Source organism: Capra hircus, chromosome 11 (genome assembly GCF_001704415.2).
Source record: "Capra hircus breed San Clemente chromosome 11, ASM170441v1, whole genome shotgun sequence".
NCBI lineage: Eukaryota > Metazoa > Chordata > Mammalia > Artiodactyla > Bovidae > Capra > Capra hircus.
In genome coordinates this window covers 29,744,083-29,765,311 of record NC_030818.1, presented here as the reverse complement: position 1 = coordinate 29,765,311, position 21,229 = coordinate 29,744,083, and the positions used below count along the sequence as shown (strand labels likewise).

At 37.4% G+C, this 21,229-nt stretch overlaps 1 protein-coding gene across 1 annotated transcript in view; it reads left to right on the top strand.

The window, feature by feature from the left end:
* Positions 1-21,229, top strand: part of FBXO11 (F-box protein 11) — a 110,535-nt gene that overhangs the window by 60,155 nt on the left and 29,151 nt on the right. Inside the window, exons 2-4 of the mRNA XM_018055205.1 lie at positions 19,632-19,759; positions 19,893-19,977; positions 20,396-20,540. Of these exons, the coding sequence (XP_017910694.1) occupies positions 19,632-19,759; positions 19,893-19,977; positions 20,396-20,540 (358 nt within the window). The remainder of the gene's footprint in view (positions 1-19,631; positions 19,760-19,892; positions 19,978-20,395; positions 20,541-21,229) is intronic.

Genomic DNA, 21,229 nt, shown 5'->3' with positions numbered 1-21,229 from the left:
ACAATTACATTATAGTTATTTTGCTATATCAGAAAGTAATTCCTGATTTTGTGTTGTGTTTTATAGCTAATAGTAGTATGTATACATGTGACTTTCCAGTGGATAATGGCAAAAACATTAGTAGAGAAGAGTGACTGGGCCATACGTTTTGAGGCTTTTTTGTTCCTTCCTGTTCTAACTACCACCACTCTAATCCAGGGTTTTCTGATTTGTTGACATTATTGATGGAGCCTTTTTATTGTGCCCTATTGCTGCCTAAACGACCTCTTAACAAAAGGTGTAATAAATGCTACAGTGCTAATTGAAAACTTTCTGTGATTTCTTAAGAGAAAAAAGACTAAATTCTTTACCTTGGAGTTTTGTTTGGTCCCAGTAATTCTCATGTCATCCCTTGCCCAGCAGCAGCAGCATCCCTCGGAATTTGTTAGCAATTTAAATCCTCACTCTCTCTCCCCTTTGTCTGATTCGGAAACACTGAGGGTAGAGCTCAGCAAGGTCCTTTAACACCACCACAATATTCGGTCTGGTCTAGTCCATTCCTTTCATTTGCAGGCAGAAAATTTAGGCAAAGAGAAAGAGGTAAATTGGCTTGTCCTAACTCGAACAACTAGGTAGGATTTTCTTTCTAGTACTGTATACATGATTTGACTTTTTATGAGCTGCAATCAGAAAGCAATCCATCCATGATGGGAAAGCTTTATATAGAATGTGAGACTTGACAGAACCTTATACTATAACCTTATGTAAGTAGAAAGAAAAGAGATGATGTTATAAGCAAGAAGACCGCAGTGAATAAAGGCGTGAAGATATAAACATACTTTTGACCCTTAAACAGGTTTGAACTGCATGTGTCCACTTATCCATGGGTTTTTGTGTTTTTTTTTTTTTTTCGATAGTAAATGCTGCAGTTCTACACAATCTGTAGTTGGTTGAATCTATGGATCAGGAACTGCCAATGTGGAGGGCCAACTGTAAGTTACAGGTGGGTTTTCAAATACAAGGAGGATCAGTGCCCCTAATCCCATATGTTCCAGGGTCAACTGGAACATCTCAGTGTCATTCTGAGAACAGTCGGCAAGTTGGACTAATAATTAATAGGCCTCCTTTACATGAATATAGAGAATAATGTATGTAAAATGATGATCACAGTGCCTGGCATATTGATAAAGCATTAGCTGCACCTTCTTGTTGTTCGGCTAATGTTGGTTGTGTTGTTGATTTTGTTTTTGTTGGGAAGGCAGCATGGAACAGAAGATAAGACTGGGTGGCTGAATCAAATCCCAGCCATGCACTTACTGGCTGTTTGACTTTTAGAAAGTTACTCTCTAAAACTCAGTTTCTACATTTCTAAAATGAGAATAATACTATCAGCCTTATAGGGTGGTTATAATGATGCAATGAGATACTGTTTCTTGATTGCAGGCCTGCTTCATAATGAGTTCAGTTCAGTCGCTCAGTTGTGTCCAACTCTTTGCGACCCCATGGACTGCAGCACGCCAGGCTTCCCTGTCCATCACCAACTCCTGGAGCTTACTCAAACTCATGTCCATTGAGTCGGTAATGCCATCCAACCATCTCATCCTCTGTCGTCCCCTTCTCTTCCTGCCTTCAATCTTTCCCAGCATCAGGGTCTTTCCCAATGAGTCAGTTCCTCGCATCAGGTAGCCAAACTATTGGAGTTTCAGCTTCAGCATCAGTCCTTCCAGTGAATATTCAGGACTGATTTCCTTTAGGATGGACTGTTTTGATCTCCTTGCAGTCCAAAGGACTCTAAAGAATCTTCACCAACATCACAGTTCAAAAGCATCAATTCTTCGGTGCTCAGCTTTCTTTATAGTCCAACTCTCATCCATACATGGCTCCTGGAAAAACCTTAGCTTTGACTAGATGGAACTTTGTTGACAAATTAAGGTCTCTGCTTTTTAATATGCTGTCTAGATTGGTCATAGCTTTTCTTCCAAGGAGAAAGCATCTTTTAATTTCATGGCTGCAGTCACCACAGATGCCATGATCTTAGTTTTCTGAATGTTGAGTTTTAAGCCAGCTTTTTCACTCTCCTCTTTCACTTTGATCAAGAGGCTCTTCAGTTCCTCTTCACTTTCTGCCATAAGGGTGGTGTCATTGGCGTATCTGAGGTTATTGATATTTCTCCCGGCGGTCTTGATTCCAGCTTGTGCTTCATCCAGCCTAATTATTTAACTAATAATAACTACTAATAATAACTTACTATTATTACTTACTAGTTTGATAAGTCATCTTATTTGACTCTAAATGACAAAACTATGTCAAAAATATTTTTCATGAAAAGGTAAATTTTTGTCATGACTGAAGCAGTTTACAAATATGGCCAAGAGAAAAAGGAAACTGGTTAAATAAATTTAACAAGGGGCTGATTACATAAATTATGGAACAGTTTTATTCTGCAGGCACTAGAAAGCATGTTTCAGAAAGAAATTTTGTAACTTTTTCTTTTGTGTTTTTCTGTATTCACATTTTCTAAGTGAACTTTTTAAAAATTAAGATATAGTTGATATACAATGTTATATAAGTTTCAGGTATACAGTGTAGTGTTGCACAATTTTTAAAGGTTATATTCCATTTATAGTTATTGTAAAATATTGGCTATATTCCCTGTGTTGTACTGTGTATTCTTGTAGCTTATTTTGTACATAGTAATTTGTACCTCTTAAACCCCTAGCCTTACTTGCCTCTCCACTAGCAACTACTAGTTTGTTCTCTATATCCCTGTTTTTCTTTTAATTATATTCAGTAGTTTAATTTTTAGCTTCCGCACATGTGATATCACATAGTATTTTTCTTTCTGACTCATTTCACTTAGCATAATACCCTCCAAGTCCATCCATGTTGTTACAGGGCAAAAGTTCATTCTGTGTTTGTGTGTGTGTGTACCATATATTCTCTTTGCTTTTTTAAGATTGATTAATTGATGAATGTGCCATGTTTTTGTTACTGTGCACGGGCTTTCTCTTGATGCAGCAAGTGGGGGCTCCTTTTAGCTGTGGTGTGCGACCTTCTCATTGCAGAGCAGGAACACTAGGTTTATGAGGCTCAGTAGTTGCAGTTTGCAGGCTTAGTTGCTCCATAGCATGTGGGATCTTTCTCGACCAGGGATCAAACCATGTCCACTGCATTGGCAGGTGGATTCTTAACCATCAGACCACCAGAGAAGTCCCTACCATATCTTCTTGTTCCATTTATATGTTGATTGACACTTAAGTTGCTTCCATATCTTGGCAATTGTAAATATTTTTATAATTGGGAAAAAAATGAATGTTACACATACTTTAAATTTATGACAGGATCATTAGAATAATATTATACCCTCCTAAAATGAAATGGCATTATGCATTTTTGTCAGTAGTCAGTCCTTGGTGTTTGTGGATTTCACCTTGTATTTTCTGCTGGTCATAAACTATTCTAAACAGTCATCATGAGAATTATTTTGTGATAAGAATTATTTCTACATTTCAGAGGGTTTTTTGAACATTGAATCAGATAATATAATAAAGGCCTTTAGCTAGAAGTTGAAATGCATTTTGAGCACACCTTGCTAGCTTTTAGCATCTCATTTCAATTATGATAATAACTAACGTTGAAATGTTATCTCTCCCAAGGACTGTATTGAGAATTAATCTTCACAAAAATTTTATGAGGTAGTCACCATTATCATCTCCATTTTATGATGCACTGAAAATCAGACAGGTTAAGGAACTTGTCCAAGATTGCACAGCTACTAAGCCAGTATTCTAACAAAGAAGCTAGACAGTCTTTCCAGAGCCTGTTCCTTAAATATTATACTATATCATCAAATATATGAAATATCAAAATGTTATTGACATAATACAGAAAGATCTAAGTTGCTCATTATGAAAATAAAGAGGTCTGAGGTATATGTTGTGATTTTATAAAGTGTTAACTTGATTCTTTGAATAAAGTAAGACATGAAAAACTATTATTATTTTTTAATTCTTTACATTTCCAGGAGTATATGTTCCATTTCATGGTACTCTTATATAGTAATACACTCCTAGTGATGAGTATATATTCAGTGGTATTTAGCATAACTAAGTTGTATTTAGATAGCACAGTGGTTAATAGTATTGGGCTCTGGAGCTAGACTGAATTCACATTCTGCCTCTGCTACTTAATACTTTGTGGCCTTGGTCAAGATGTTTAACCACTGTGTACCTAGTTTTCTCATTTGTAAAATAGGGATATGTTCTTCATGGAGTTGATAAAGGATTCAGTGAGTTAATTCATATATAAAACACTTGAAATAGTGTCTGCACATGGAAATTTTCAGTGTTAGATACACCAGTTTGTAGTAGTACTATTATTATTCCATTTACTATCATCATTATTATCATTATCATCTGTATAGATTATATGATAAGCTTTTTTGAGAAATCCACATTACTTTTTGTGAAAATAAAGAACATTGTACTTGGAGTCCACTAAGCTAAAAATTACTTTGCTACTACTTATTGGCCTTCAAACCTCAAACACTTCACGGAACCCTTATTGGGCTTCAGATGCCCACTAGTGATACCTTTCCTGTTAGCTGATCTTTGATCTGTAAAACATTTGCTTAAAATCATGCAGTCTCAGGATTGTGGTTTAACTATAGAACTGAAAGAGAACTGATGATACTCAGTCTCATCCATTTTCTTTCAATTTAAAGTAGTTTGCTGTATGAATTTATAGCAAAGATTAAGCATTTAGTGCTTATGAGACTAATCTTCTGGTGTCATATCTTTTTTCCTTTTCATACTGTTCATGGGGTTCTTGCGGCAAGAATACTGGAGTGGTTTGCCATTCTCTCCTCCAGTGGACCGTGTTTTTTCTGAACTCTTTTCTGTGACCCGTCCATCTTGGGTGGCCCTGCACATCATGGCTCATAGCTTCATTGAGTTACACAAGCTCCTTCTCCATGACAAGGTTGTGATCCATGAAGGGGATCACTCTAATGGCAGAAAATGAAGAGGAACTAAAGAGCCTCTTGATGAAGGTGAAAGAGAAGAGTGAAAAAGCTGGCTTAAAACTCAACATTCAAAAAACTATAATTATGGCATCTTGATCCCATCACATCATGGCAAGGGGCAGGGGTGGAAACAGTGACAGATTTTATTTTCTTGGGCTCTAAAATCACTGCAGACAGTGACTGCAGCCATGAAATTAAAAAACATTTGCCCCTTGGAAGGAAAGCTGTGACAAACTTAGCATATTAAAAAGCAGAGACATCCCTTTGCCAACAAGGTCCATATAGTCAAAGCTATGGTTTTTCCAGTAGTCATGTACAGATGTGAGTGTTGGGCCATAAAGAAGCCTGAGTGCCAAAGAATTGATGCGTTCAGATTGTGGTGCTGGAGAAAACACTTGAGAGTCCCTTGGACAGCAAAGAGATCAAACCAGTCAATCCTAAAGGAAATCAACCCTAACTAATCATTAGAAGGACTGATGTTGAAGCTCCAATACTTCGGCCACCTGATGCAAAGAGCCACTGGAAAAAGGACTTGATACTGGGAAAGATTGAAGACAAAAGAAGGCAGCAGAGCATGAGACGGTTGGGTGGCATCACCGACTCAATGGACATGAATCTGACCAAATTCTGGGAGATAGTTGAAGGACAGGGGAGCCTGGCGTGCTGTAGTCCATGAAGTTGCGAAGAGTTGGACATGACTGAACGACAACAGACAAGAATTTAATAGCCTTATTCTCATTTTGGGACTTCCCTGGTGGCTCAGACAGTAAAGCATCTGTCTACAATGTGAGAGACCTGGGTTCTATCCCTGGGTTGGGAAGATCCCCTGGAGAAGGAAATGGCAATCCACTCCAGTACCATTGCCTGGAAAATCCTCTTCCTGGTCTTCACACTAGTCCTTTTCTAAAAAACTAAACTAATAAAAGGCATTTCTAAAATTGTCACATTTCCCGTAAAAGTGAAGCTAAGGACAGAATAAATTGTTCCTTTTAAGCTGGGTGTGTATAGTGTGTCCTATTTATCCTTTTCTAATACCTCATGTATACTTTTAGTATGGCTCTTACTGTAGTGCTTCAGTTACTTGTATACATGTCTAGCCTGCCTACTATATCAGTTCCCTTAATGGCAGATTTTTATATTCATCGTGACTGGCAAATAGATGAAAATTAGCAATTTTTAATTAGTGGCTTATATGAATCTTAGGTTAGCCTAGAATTAGGTTTGTCTTACTGATTTGGAACCATGATCATTCTGATCTTGAATTAATGGTGCACTTGATACTCTAGTCATATCAGCTCCTACTTTGGATGTAATGCTGCTTTTGAACCATGTAGTTTTCCTTGAACTTTAAAAATACTTAAAATTCATGAATGTTAAAAATAGTTTTTCTTGTTTGATAAAATAGAAAAGAATGATTGTGTTTTGTAAATTTTGTCGCTTTAGGAAATACTGAAAATGCAAAACTGGAGGTAAAATATGAGAATAGAAGAAGGAATTCCAAATGTTCCAATTGTGGGTGAGGCTATTCTATACTACTAGTTTCCCTGCAAGCAAAGGGAGAAAACGCCTCAGGAGAACAAAATGTGATTTGTAACGGGAAAGAATGAAAAGAAAGCTGAGCTATTCCCAAAGAACATTAATCGTTGAATTAGTTGTCAGTTGACTTTCTTTTATTTTTTTTATCAAGCTAGAGTTACGAATTCTTGTCAGTTCTGGGACCCACAGATTTTTTTTTTTAATACAGTAATGAAAGAAAAGTTATGACCAACCTAGACAGCATATTAAAAAACAGAGACATTACTTTGCCAACAAAGGTCCGTCTCAAAGCTTTGGTTTTTCCGGTGGTCATGTATGGATTTGAGGGCTGGATTATAAAGAAAGCTGAGTGCCAAAGAACTGATGCTTTTGAACCGTGGTGTTGTAGAAGACTCTGGAGAGTCCCCTGGACAGCAAGGAGATCCACCAGTCCGTCCTAAAGGAAATCAGTCCTGAGTATTCTTTGGAAGGACTGATGGTGAAGCTGAGAAACTCCAATACTTTGGCCACCTGATGCAAAGAACTGACTCATTTGAAAAGACCCTGATGCTGGGAAAGATTGAAGGTGGGAGGAGAAAGGGACAACAGAGGATGAGATGGTTGGATGGCATCACCAACTCAATGGACATGAGTTTGAGTGAACTCCAGGAGTTAGTGATGGACCAGGGAAGCCTGGCGTATTGCAGTTCATGGGGTTGCAAAGAGTCGGACACGACTGAGCAACTGAACTGAACTGAATGATTAGTTTGACATAGATAACTATCCACCTACATGGTTAATGCTCAAGAGGTGGATGACATATCTGCCATGAAAATTAGTATTGTACCATATATAAATAATGACAGCTAATCTACACTTTTGACTCTGTACTCCTTCTGTAGTGTGTTTGCAGAGTGACAGAATTCCCTGATTCTTTATCTCCAACCCAAATCACTCACTGGAGCCTGAAATCAATATATTTAGCTTTGTTGAGAGTCTCCACTTGATTGTCTTACGAGTACTTCAAAACCCAAACCTGAACTCATCGCCCACCTTGATCCCTGTCTCACCCACAAAGGTTTCTTCCTTATTAGTACATAGCACCACCATCCATTGGATTGCCCAAATCATTATGATTCATGACACCAACCTCTTCTCCATCTCACCTATATCCATTCAGTCACCAAATTTTATGAATTTATTTTGTGACTATATCCCAAATATATTCAGTTCTTTCATATTTATTACCATAGTTCAAGCTATGTTCATCTCTCCATTGTATTACTCCATTGTAGCTTCCTAACTGGCCACTTACCACTAGTGCTATCCATTTCTAAGTGTCTGTACATTCAGGTAATTTCCCTAAAACACAAATCAGAACATCTCAGTGTTCTATTTAAAACCTTTTTAGTAGCTATCCTTGGCCTTCCAGATAAAATCTAAATAAAGTGTTTGTGGCACCCTTCACAATCTGGCACCTGCTATGTGATACTGCAATATGGAGCAACTTGCAATTCCTTGAGACGGCTGGAGGTGAGCACCTTCAGTCTTGACACACACTTCTTTCTGATTAACTAACTCCCAGTAGTTACCGTTTCACCTTAGACTTTCTTCAAGGAACCTTCAACTAATATCCCAACAACATGCTCTTAACATCATCCAAGATTGAATTAGATGCTCTTGTGTGTTCCCGTAGTATGTTTGTGCTCAGACCCTTTAAGTCTTGTCCAACTCCTTGTGACCCCAGTCTGTAGCCCATGAGGGTCAGATTCTGTCTGTGGGATTCTAGGCATGAATACTAGAGTAGGGTGCCATTTCCTTCTCCATATTTTCATAGTACCTTCTGCTTATTCCTATTACAGCATGTGACATACTGCACTGTTATTGCCTGCTTGGTCATTTATGTCTCTTCCAAGCCGTTGGAGGGCAAGTACAAGATTCTGTTTGGTTGCTCTGTTTTACCAGTACCTCACACAGTGCATGGCACATTCATTCATTTATTCTCCAAATACTTGTTGAACACACTTGATGTAAGATGGCATACAATGAAGTGGTTTAAATTTCTTCTGATGAAATGAAGAAGTGAAGTGAAGTCGCTCAGTTGTGTCCAACTCTGCAACCCCATGGACTGTAGCCCACCAGGCTCCTCTATCCGTAGAATTCTCCAGGCAAGAGTACTGGAGTGAGTTGCCATTTCTTCCGCCGGGGGATATTCCCGACCCAGGGGTTGAACCCGGGTCTCCTGCATTGCAGTCAGACACTTTACCATCTGAGCCACCAGGGAAGCCCGATGAAATGAAGGCTTGTTCAGATTTTCAGTAGTTCTTTATAGTATCAAAGATATGGTCAAATATATTTTCTTTGACCAGTCTTACATAATCCCTGTAGTTCATATTGTGAAAATTCAGCAGAATTATATGCATGTACATAAATAATACCTGAATATATTAATGAAAGCATTGAACAGTATTCTTAATACTTAGATTTTTTAGAGTTTGTAACTATAAGATACATATCTGATTATTGCAAGTCACACTTTTAAAAAGCAGTTTTTTGTAACTTTGCTTCTGGACTGTCTCCCTTAAAATAGTTAAGTAAATTTTTCAAGTAAAATATTTAAGTTAAAATGCACTTAAGATAAATTTCTGTCTTGATTTTAGTTTTTTCATGGATTTTTTTTTTTTTTTAGTAGTTGGAAAAAAGCTGTGGTAGTTCCCAACTGTGTTAGAAACAGTTGTCAAGTGTGGTTCTTTATACTGTGAGACTGGGAGCTGTTTCTAAACACACAGTTACTAGCACAAGTTTCCAATATATGGTCTGTGGCTATGGGTAAGTAACATGGAACTTAGATAATATTTGTGGGGAAAAAACTTTTGGAAATTAAATTCCACATAAACTACCTTTTAACTTTACATTAGTCTTTAAACCTAAGGTGTATAGACTTTAACCTAGAGCCAGTCAATAGTGTCGTTTTCTGTACATCTTTGAGATAGTTAAAAGGTATGTAAAAATTAAGATCTTTTGCTTAAGGTATGTAGACTTAAGTCTCCTTCTTTTGTGGAAGTGAATCGTAGTATAAATTTTCAATGCTATTTTTTTAATCCTATTTAATAGCAAAGATTTCAAAAGTTTTTTTTAAAGAATCATACTTACCCTACAGAAGCCTTTATCCCTATGGATCCTATTAATAGTGAGGACTCTAGTATATTTGTATATAATTTGTAGTAAAAATCTAAAAATTATAATTTTTACATTATGTGTATGTGTGTAAGAGGACTGGTAAGAATTTAATAAAAGGGTATGTATGTGTGAATACTATCCAATTAAGATAACTACTAGCCACGTTGTAGCTATTAAGCACTTGAAGTATGGCTTATCTGAACTTGAGGCATACTGTATTAAAAATATAAACCTTAGTATGAAAAAAGAGCTTGTGTTTCTGTTGGGTATTTTCTGGTCAAGAACATTTTTTTCTAACTGAAAATTACATTTTCTGTTAGTTATGGTTGAAATTAAACATTTTTGGTATTATTTTTTATTAGTCTTAGATTATAATTTGACATCTGAATATGGTATTCCAATATTAGATATAAAAGTGAAAGCTATAAAGTTAAAAAAATTTTAACAAAATATTATTTTGAGGTCTTGTTTTTGGATTTTGTTGTTAGAACAATATCATAACTAGTCTTTCATGATTTCTTGGTTCTTGAATTGGACAGTTTGGCAGCTACCATGGATCACTTTAGTCACTGTATAATTTATTGTTTGCTTCATATGTGCCAAATCTATTGTAATTTCAGGAGGGAACAAAAAATAAATGTGTATGCTTGTAATTAGTTCACAGAGTTGGAGGTAGGAAGAAGAGAAGCAGTTCTTATCTGGGTTTTTATTTTCTGTCAAGTAGTATGTAAGGTCATCTTAGTACAGCACTGGTGGTGGGTTCTTGGAAAAACTCCTGAATAAATTGAATTGAGTTCTCAATGGATGAAAATCAGCATTTCTTGCATAGTTATTGGGCACCAAGCTGAACGTGGAGGAAAATATTAATATATTCATATAATCTAATAATATATTAATATATTATAATTGATATTAAAACATTAATATATATTTATAATATAATTTATAACAGTATAATTATTGTTAAATGATAATTTAATAATTTATAATACATTTATATGTATGTATATTATACATTTTTTATATAATTATATATAATATATATATAATATTATATATAAAATAGCCATGTCCTCAGAGCTTAAATTTTGTTAGGAAAATAAGTATACCAAGAAAGCAAATAACAAATAAGGCAGCTGTGATACGGTAGAGTATATGGTGTATATACAGTACTATAAGAGTTCAAAAGATGAAGAGACCACTAATCACTAAAGATTATTTCATGTGTGTATGTTTTGGGTTTTGTGTCTTTTAAGTTTTCTCCTTTTGTTTCTTATTTATAGTAGAAACAGTGGTAATTTACTTTGAGAGCAGTATAGAAAATAGCACAGATTCTTGATCTCAGCGCAAGTAAAAGAGTTTAATACGATTGTTTTAGAGCTGAGCTTTGAGTGCTTTAGAACAGGATGGTGTTTTGAATAGGAAGTTGAGGTTATTATGGCATTATGTGATTCAAATCATGTAGCTTTGTGTTTATTTGGTGTGAACCTCAAACTGCACTGGAATTAACCAGCACTGTCTCTTCCCTGTTAATTACTTCTGCATTCCTTACTTCAGTTCAGTCTCTTAGTAGTGTTTGCCTCTTTGAGACCCCATGGACTGCAGCACGCCAGGCTTTCCTGTCCATCACCAACTCCTGGAGCTTACTCAAAATCATGTCCATCGAGTCGGTGATGCCGTCCAACCATCTCATCCTCTGTCGTCCCCTTCTCCTCCCACCTTCAATCTTTCGCAGCATCAGGGTCTTTTCCAACGAGTCAACTCTTCACATCAGGTGACCAAAGTATTGGAGTTTCAGCTTCACCATCAGTCCTTCCAGAGGATATTCAGGACTGATTTCCTTTCAGATGGGCTAGTTGGATCTCCTTGCTGTCCAGGGGACTCTCAAGAGTCCTCCAATACCACAGTTCAAAACCATCAATTCTTAGGCACTCAGGTTTCTTCATAGTCCAACTTTCACATCCATATATGACTCCTGGGAAAACCATAGTTTTGACTAAATGGACCTTTGTTGGCTCTGTCTCTGCTTTTTAATGCGCTGTCTAGGTTGATCATAGCTTTCCTTCCAAGGAGCAAGCGTCTTTTAATATCATGGCTGCAGTCACCATCTGCAGTGATTTTGGAGCCCCCCAGAATAAAGTCTGTCATTGTTCCCACTGTTTCCCCTCTATTTGCCATGAAGTGATGGGACTGGATGCCTGGATGCCATGATGTTAATTTTCTGAATGTTGAGTTTTAAGCCAACTTTTTCACTCTCCTCTTTCACTTTCATCAAGAGGCTCATTAGTTCTTCTTTGCTTTCTGCTGTAAGAGTGGTGTCATTAAGTGTTTGTCGTATGTGGTGGTCTGCATATCTGAGGTTATTGATATTTCTCCCGGCAATCTTGGTTCCAGCTTGTGCTTCATCCAGTCCAGCATTTCTCGTGATGTACTCTGCACATAAGTTAAATAAGCAGCTGCTACTGCTACTGCTGCTAAGTCCCATCAGTCGTGTCCAACTCTGTGCGACCCCATAGACAGCAGCCCACCAGGCTCCACCGTCCCTGGGATTCTCCAGGCAAGAACACTGGAGTGGGTTGCCATTTCCTTCTCCAATGCATGGAAGTGAGAAGGGAAACTGAAGTCGCTCAGTCATGTCTGACTCTTCGCAATCCCATGGACTGCAGCCCACCAGGGTCCTCCATCCATGGGATTTTCCAGGCAAGAGCACTGGAGTGGGGTGCCATTGCCTAAATAAGCAGGGCGACAATATACAGCCTTGACGTACTCCTTTTCCTGTTTGGAACCAGTCTATTGTTCCATGTGCAGTTCTAACTGATGCTTCTTGACCTGCATACAGATTTCTTAGGAGGCAGGCCAGGTGGTCTGGTATTCCTATCTCTTTAAGAATTTTCCAGCTTGTTGTGATCCACACAGTCAAAGGCTTTGGTGTAGTCACTAAAGCAGAAGTAGGTGTTTTTCTGGAACTCTCTTGCTTTTCTGATGATCCAACAGATGTTGGCAATATGATCTCTGCCTTTGGTCCTCTGCCTTTTCTAAATCCAGCTTGAACATCTGGAAGTTCACAGTTCATGTACTATTAAAGCCTGACTTGGAGAATTTTGAACATTACTAGCGTGTGAGATGAGTGCAACTGTGTGGTAGTTTGAACATTCTGTGGCATAGCCTTTCTTTGGGATTGGAATGAAAATTGACTTTTCCAGTCCTGTGGCCACTGCTGAGTTTTCCAGATTTGCTGGCATATTGAATGCAGCACTTTCACAGCATCATCTTTTAGGATTTGAAATAGCTCTACTGGAATTCCATCACGTCCACTAGCTTTGTTTGTAGTGATGCTTCCTAAGGCCCACTTGACTTCACATTCCAGGATGTCTGGCTGTAGGTGAGCGATCACACCATCAGGGTTATCTGGGTCATGAAGATCTTTTTTGTATAGTTCTTCTGTGTATTCTTGCACCTCTTCTTAATAATATCTTCTGCTTCTGTTAGGTCCATACCATTTCTGTCCTTTGTTGTGTCCATCTTTGCATGAAATGTTCCTTTGGTATCTTGAACAGATCTCTAGTCTTTCCCATTCTGTTGTTTTCCTGTATTTCTTTGCACTGATCACTGACTTTTTATCTCTCCTTGCTATTTTTTTTGGAACTCTGCATTCAAATGAGTGTATCTTTCCTGTTCTCCTTACTTATCAGTCCTTAATATTTGCTGTGTTAATGGTGAGAAGGAAAGATGATTCCAGGCTGGTGTCTGGGTGGGTATCTGTAATAATAAGATCTATAGACTTGATGGACATGAGTTTGAGTAAGCTCTGGGAGTTGGTGACAGACAGGGAAGCCTGGTGTGCTGCAGTCCATGGGGTCTCAAAGAGTTGGACACAACTGAGCGACTGAACTGAACTGAGAAGATTTTAAACAGGAGTGGGATTTAGAGAGATGGTAGTATAGGATGAAAAGTTTGGGCATGTCTTTGTGAGTGTTGTAGAAACTGACTACTAGCTGCATCATAAACCAAGATGATAGAAGTATCCCCTGCACGTGCATACACACTGCAAACATAATGGAAATGTAACACAGAACAATAACACAACTATAAATGCATAGCTAAACTCTGAGGAAGGGAAGAAGGAAATTCCCAGGTGCCAGGTATGAGAGAAATCAAATCAAAACCTTCAGTGGAAAAACAAACAAAAATACCTTGCGTGGGAACTAGTGCTGCTATATAAAATAGTACAGGGCCCTTTTGGTCCTGGGTATGAGGGGCTTCCCAGGCAGCTCAGTGGCTCCACCTGCCAGTGCAGGAGCTGCAAGAGACATAGGTTTGATTCCTGGGGTGGGAAGATCCCCTGAAGGAGGAAATGACAATCCACTCCATTGTTCTTGCCATGAACAGAGGGGCCTGGCAGGCTGCAGTCCATGGAGTCGGACATGACTGAGCAGCTGAACACACACGTAGGTCTGGGGTGAAATTTTAGTGCACATATGGAGAATGGAGTTTGGGCCTATTTAAAATAGAACTAGGTCTGATATACAGGCATGCAGCCTTGAACCTGAATTATGTGTGTGTGTTCAGTTGTGTCTGACTCCTACAACCTCATGGAGATAGCCAGGCAAGAATACTGAAGTGGGTTGCCGTTTCTTACTCCCAAGGAATCTTCTGACCCACGGATAGAAACCATTGTCTCCTGCATTGGCAGGTGGATTCTTTACCACTGAGCCACCTGGGAAGCCCCTGGAATTGGAAAGGATTTCCCTAACTGCAGTGTTGCTGGGGGTCTTTGGTGGGGGGGCAGCATTTAAGTGCTCAGTGATGGAACAATCTAAACAAGAAATAAATATGTATGAAATAATTAAAAGGATTAAAACAAGGAAGTGAAGTATGAAGTAACAGCCAATATGAAAAACAAGCAGTAAGTCTTGAAAAAGAAAATTAAAATCAATGTTGAGAAATTAAAAATATAATCTTGGAATTTGGCTTTAGTTGGGTTATATAGAATATTAAACATATTCTTGCTTAGCTGAAAAGGAAAAGAAGTATATAGCAATAAATGGTTAAGAACTAAATCTAAATGTAATGGTGCAAAAGTAAAAAGCTGAAATTCAGGATTGGCAAAATGCTAGACATCGATACAGAATAAAACAGAAAGTTCCTAGGAAAGTACTATCAGGCAAAAACAGATTTTAAAGGCAAAAGTGCTATTAAGGATAACGAGAGCCGTTGCATAATGGTGGAAAGGAATAATTCACCAGGAAGAAATAATACTCTTGAAGCTTTATGTCTAAATAATACTATCTCAAAGTGTATAAAGCAAAATTTTACGTACTAAAAATGGACTACTTGTAGATAGTGGGGAATTTTAACACATTTCCTCAGAAGCAGGCGGATAGATCACACCACTGCTACACCACCTCCTCCCCAGAAAAGTGAAGGCAGAGAATATATGGCCACTGCAGTCAACAAGCTTGGTGTTTTAGGTGTGTTTAACCTTTAGATAGAATGTAGATGTTCCTTTCAACCACACTGGAAACATAGAAATTAACTACATTAACTACAATGGAATGACTTCACAAATACCCAGGCATGTTAATACTGGCTGTATTTTCTGACTACAGTGTAAGTACATGGAAACCTTATTAGGTTTTCCAAATTTTATTTGAAGGTGTTTTTAATAGAATAATACTTAAATAAAATAATTGCTAAAACATTTATTGAACACTTAATGTAAGCTAGGCATATTACTGAATGTTTTGCATATGTTATTTAAATACTTTTCCACAGCCCTATGAATTATAAGATACTGTTACCATCCTTAGTAGTGAGAATATTTAGGTTAAAAATGTTTATAGGTCTTGAGCTTCCCCAGCAGGGGCTGTGGGTTTGATCCCTAGTCAGATCCCACATGCTGTGTGGGTGGAGCCAAGAAATAAATTAATTTTAAAAGTTTAATATCTGCCCAAGATCTGCAGGTGGGAAGAAAAACCTCTCTTTTTAAATACACTGCACAGCCTTCCCACCTTTTAAAAATATCTTTTTGAGTAAAATACAGCCAGATAGAGAAGTTCACATTAAACAACTACATAGTTTATTGAATTATTGTTAAGGTTGGTATTGTAATACCAATAGATCAGGAAGTAGACCTTTACCAGCCACTGCAGAAGCCTTTTATATGCCCCATTCTGACCATAACCTCTTTCCTTCCATAGAAGGCATTTTTGTAATAATCATTTTCTAGCTTCTTTTCTTTATAATTTTAGTACTGGAATATACGTTCTTAAACAGTATGCTTTAGTTTTGCTTATTTTTCCCCCCATGGAGTTTATTTGTTGAAAAAACTGGTATAGTTTGATCTTGTAGAGTTTCTGAGAGGTTTGTTCAAGTTGAGATTTGATGGTTTTGGCAGATTTTGTAGATGGTGGTGTGTTCTTTCATCAGGAGATATATAAATGTCTGGTAGTATTTCTTTTTGTGATATTAGAACTATTGATACTCAATGGTTAATTCTATTAACTCTTTAGAGATAACAGATTTTATTTTTCTGATTTGATTATTTCTTCATTTATTGCTGGAATGTTTCCTGTAAAGAAGCTTCCCTTCACCTAACAGCTGGTTACCTGGTGATTCAGTTTATATAAGAGAGAAAGAGCTAGTGTTATTTCCAGTTGTATACCAGTTTTTAAAATGAGGAGTTGCTTTTCACTGGCATCTTTCAAAGCAACCCCACTCCCCACTTTTTTAAGTTTATTTTTTTATTTTATTTGGAGGCTGATACAAGATTGTGGTTTTGCCCTTTTTTGTGTCATAAATTCACAAGATTTAAATATATTTCTTTCAGTTCATTTCAGTTATTCTTACTAATGCTCAAATTGTCCCATCTTCGGCCAGTGGGAGCATCTTCAAGTTGATTCTCTTCCATCAGGGAGTTTATATTGTAGTAAATATATGTATATATAAGCATATATATGTGTGCATGCTCTGTTGCTCAGTCGTGTCCGACTCTTTCTGACCCTATGGACTATAGCCCATCGGGCTCCTCCGTCTGCAGAATTTTCCAGACAAGAATACTGGAGCGAGTTGCTATTTCCTCCTCCAGGAGATCCTCCCAACCCAGGGATTGAACCATGGCGTTGGCAGGCAGATTCTTGACCACTGCATCACCTGGGAAGCCCCAATCATATGTATATGTATTACCTTAAAACGCACACATATACTAAACACATTGTTCTGTATATTTGGAGTTTTACTCTTGATGAACATTTTGATTGTTACCCAGCAGTATTATCAAAAGTGCTGCAATGAATATCTTGGTTCTTAACTGCTTTGCCCATGTGTGCAGAATCAATTCCCAGAATGGAATTGTTAAGTAATAATAGCTACTGCCAAATTGCTCTCCTCAAATTAGGAATTTTTTTGTCTCATGTTATCCTTTGATATATAGTACTAGTATACAATCAAACTTTCTGATCTTTGATAACCTGCTACATAAAAAAAAAATCTCATTGTAGTTTCTATTAGTGTTTCATTTGTATTTCCTAAATTCTGAATTGTCTGTATCCTTGGTCCAACTTTCTGTTGAATTGTTAGTCTTTTCCATGTTGATTTGTAGTACTCAGATATAATTTAAAAATTACCCTTTTGTGACACATATTAACAAATGTGTGTGTTAGTGTCTCAGTCATGTCCAACTCTTTGCTATCCCATGAACTGTAGCCCATCAGGCTTCCCTGTCCCTGGAATTCTTCAGGCAAGAATACTGGAGTGGGTTATTTTTCCTAATTGTGTTGTTTCTTTTAACTGTCTCTATGGTTTTCATTTCCTAAGCAGAATTTTTAAATGTAAACATATTACTCAAATGTATTAGTTCATTTTTTAAACAATCTAAACTTAGGAAAGAGTTTAGAACAGTACAAAGAAGTTGCCCTCCCCCCACCCTGAACCCTTCAAGAATAAGTTTCCAGCTTTGTCCTGTCACCTCCTAATACTTTAGTGTGTATTTCCTAACACAAGGATATTCACCTAGATAATCATGCTATACCTATTAAAATCAGAAAGTTAGTACTGATGCCTTATTGTCTTTAGATCTCCATTCAGGTTTCACTAATTGAATGAAGTATTTCACTCTTGTCCTAAAAACAAACCTTTAAACAAAAGGATCTAGTTCAGAACCACAGGTTACAATGAGTTTACATATCTTTTCAATGTCCTTCCATCTGGAACAGTTCCTTAGGGTTTTCCTTGACTTTCAACTTTGATAATTTGAAGACTATTCAAAACAAATTAGAATAAATTTGGATTTCTCCCAATGATTCCTCATAATTCTGATATTCCCAATAGATTTAGGTTACGTATCTTTGTCAGGAATATCATAGAAGTGATTCTGTGTTCTTTCATACTCCCAGGTGACACACAGTTTCAGTATGTCTTATGAATGATGTTTACTTTGGTCACTTGATTAAGACAGTGTTTGATTGGCATTTCTACTATAGAGTTATAATTTTTCCCTTTCTACTTAATCAGTATTTGTGTGCGGGGGGAGGGATACTTTAAACATCTCATTCCTATCAAACTCCGTTTATTCCTTTATTTATAGTAGAATGAATTTACAGGTTGTCCATTCAGTAGGTTATAACCCCTTTACTGTTGTGAGTTTTGATACTTCAGCATAATTTTACTAGCTAGTGGGTGATCATTCGGGCTGATCTCAGTATTCTTTTTTTTTATTCCTTTGGCTGTCATGTGGGCTTTTTCTAGTTGCGGCATGCAGGCCTCTCTAGTTTCAGTACATGGGCTTAGTTACCCCCCAAGGCATGTGGGATCTTAGTTCTCTGACCAGGGGAATCTGTGTCCCTTGCATTGAAAAGTGGATTCGCAACCACTGGACCATCAGGGAAGTCCATTCAGTGTTCTTTTGACATGTCCTCATCATTCAGCAGTTTCTTGTTTCTGCCACAAGATGCTTCAGGCTCATCTTGTATTTCCCTCAATGTAGAATCAGCCATTTCTCCAAGGAGCCCTTATCCCTTTTATAAAGAAGTAAGAAAGTATTCAGAAGTAAATATCCAAATACTGGTCGTGTTCATTGCTATTGGAGTGGCACTGCTTCCAGGCTTTGTTACACACGTGTATAATCCACACGTTTCCAAACATTTATACATATGTTTTATATGTGCTTACCTATTTCTATATCTTTCTTTTAAAAACTATGAATTCACATTGAAAATTCCAGTCCAACAGTGTAAGATGTACTCTTTCTATTTATATTTTAACTCTTCTCAGAAGCCTGGCTTCCATCTACTTAATTATTTGGTCAGTCCCTTGATGTTACCAAGCTTCAGCTCCACCTCTCCCTCTCCTGTGCGATGGCCTTTCCTGTCACCCTTCCCACACACAAACCTCCTCCTCCTTACCCCTCTTGAGCTCCAGCACTATGTGCCAGACCACCCTCTGCATGGATGCCCTTTTTATCCCACTTGGTATCTATACTGAATCTACGCTATCCTACTTGGTATTAACCTTTACTGAACTGTCTGTCTCCACTGACACACTTCTCACCCTACGTGTACTCTAACCATGCAGTACTCACTTGTACTCACTCAGCAAGTGAACATCCTCCTCACGTTTTTTTTAGAATGCCTTCCAGTTTCTGTGTCATACCTTTAAAGAACTTTCCCACTTTCACATTATAAAAAATAGTTTTGTTTTCTTTTCATGATTTTATTTATTTATTTTATTGTAGGTAAGCATTGTGAAATTTATTTTGAGCTAAGAAATGAAATAGAAATCCAACACTTCTCAAATGGTTATCCAGATGACTGGAATTTTGTATAAAAACTGTATCCCCCCCCCAAAATATATATTACAAAGTCTTATAAGTTTACTGAATCCATAGGGCTTTTTTTTTTAATGGGTGTCATTTTCATATTATTTTTGTTTATAACAGATGATGATGTACCTGCAGATATGGTTGCAGAAGAATCCGGTCCTGGTGCACAAAATAGTCCATACCAACTTCGTAGGAAAACTCTTTTGCCAAAAAGAACAGCGTGTCCTACAAAGAGCAGTATGGAGGTAGGTTAAATGTCTGTTTTTGTGTGTATAATGAAAGAATTGTTAGGAAACAAACAGGACTGTCATCATTTTTTAGAAGTAATGATTATGGGTAAAAATATATGCTTAACTAGTTTTCATTTTGTTTTTGAAGGGTGCTTCAACTTCAACTACAGAAAACTTTTTTGGTCATCGTGCGAAACGTGCAAGAGTTTCTGGAAAATCACAAGATCTATCAGGTATTTCCTTTGAGAAAGTTAAGGAATAGGGTCAAATAGTTCTTTTAAATTTTGTTTGATAACAGAAAGTTAAAATTAAGTGTTTATTTACACATTTGAGATTGAGAAAGCAATAATTACAGAATAAACCTGAGAACCCTGACCTTCTCCATCTTTGACTGTAATTGTTGTATGAAAATCTTTTTTGTATATTTATTGTAACCAATTACTGAAATGGTACATACTAGCTAAAAGAAAGAATACTGTTAAGAGAAAAGAAAAGAAATATGTGTCATCTCTGAAAGCACATGCTTATAAAATAATAGTCATCAAAAAATAAAAGCTCTTCATTTAACAAAATGAAAATTGTGCTCTTTAAATAATGAGAAAGTCTTTGGTAGCATGACAGATTATGTTCTGTTTGTTAATCTTTTTATAGCAGCACCTGCTGAACAGTATCTTCAGGAGAAACTGCCAGATGAAGTGGTTCTAAAAATCTTCTCGTATTTGCTGGAACAGGATCTTTGTAGAGCAGCTTGTGTGTGTAAACGCTTCAGTGAACTTGCTAATGATCCAATTTTATGGTAAGTGAAAATTTATTTCTTAGTATCTTGAGATATATTACTTACTGCCCCAAATGCTAAAGGATGGTAGGAAGGCTGGAGTGTGAGTTGATGGTTACAGTTAAATAGAAGAAAATTAGAATATTTATAAATTCCAGTTCAGTCACTCGGTCGAGTCCAACCCTGTGACCCTATGGACTGCAGCACTTCAGGCTTCCCTGTCCATCACCAACTCCTGGAGCCTACTCAAATTCATGTCCATTGCGTCAGTGATGCCATCCAACCATCTCATCCTCTGTCATCCCCTTCTTCTCTCGCCTTCAGTCTTTCCTAGCATCAGGGTCTTTTCCAGTAAATCTGTTCTTCCCATCAGGTAGCCAAAGTATTGGAGTTTCAGCTTCAGCATCAGTCCTTGCAATGAATATTCGGGACTGATTTCCTTTAGGATGGACTGGTTGGATCTCCTTGCAGTTCAAGGGACTCCCAAGAGGCTTCTCTAACACCACAGTTCAAAAACATCAATTCTCGGCACTTGGCTTTCTTTATAGCCCAACTCTCACATCCATACATGACTACTGGAAAAACCATAGCTTTGACTAAATGGACCTTTGTTGGTAAAATAATGTCTCTGCTTTTTAATATGCTGTCTAGATTGGTCATAGCTTTTTTCCCAAGAAGCAAGCATCTTTTAATTTCATGGCTGCAGTCAC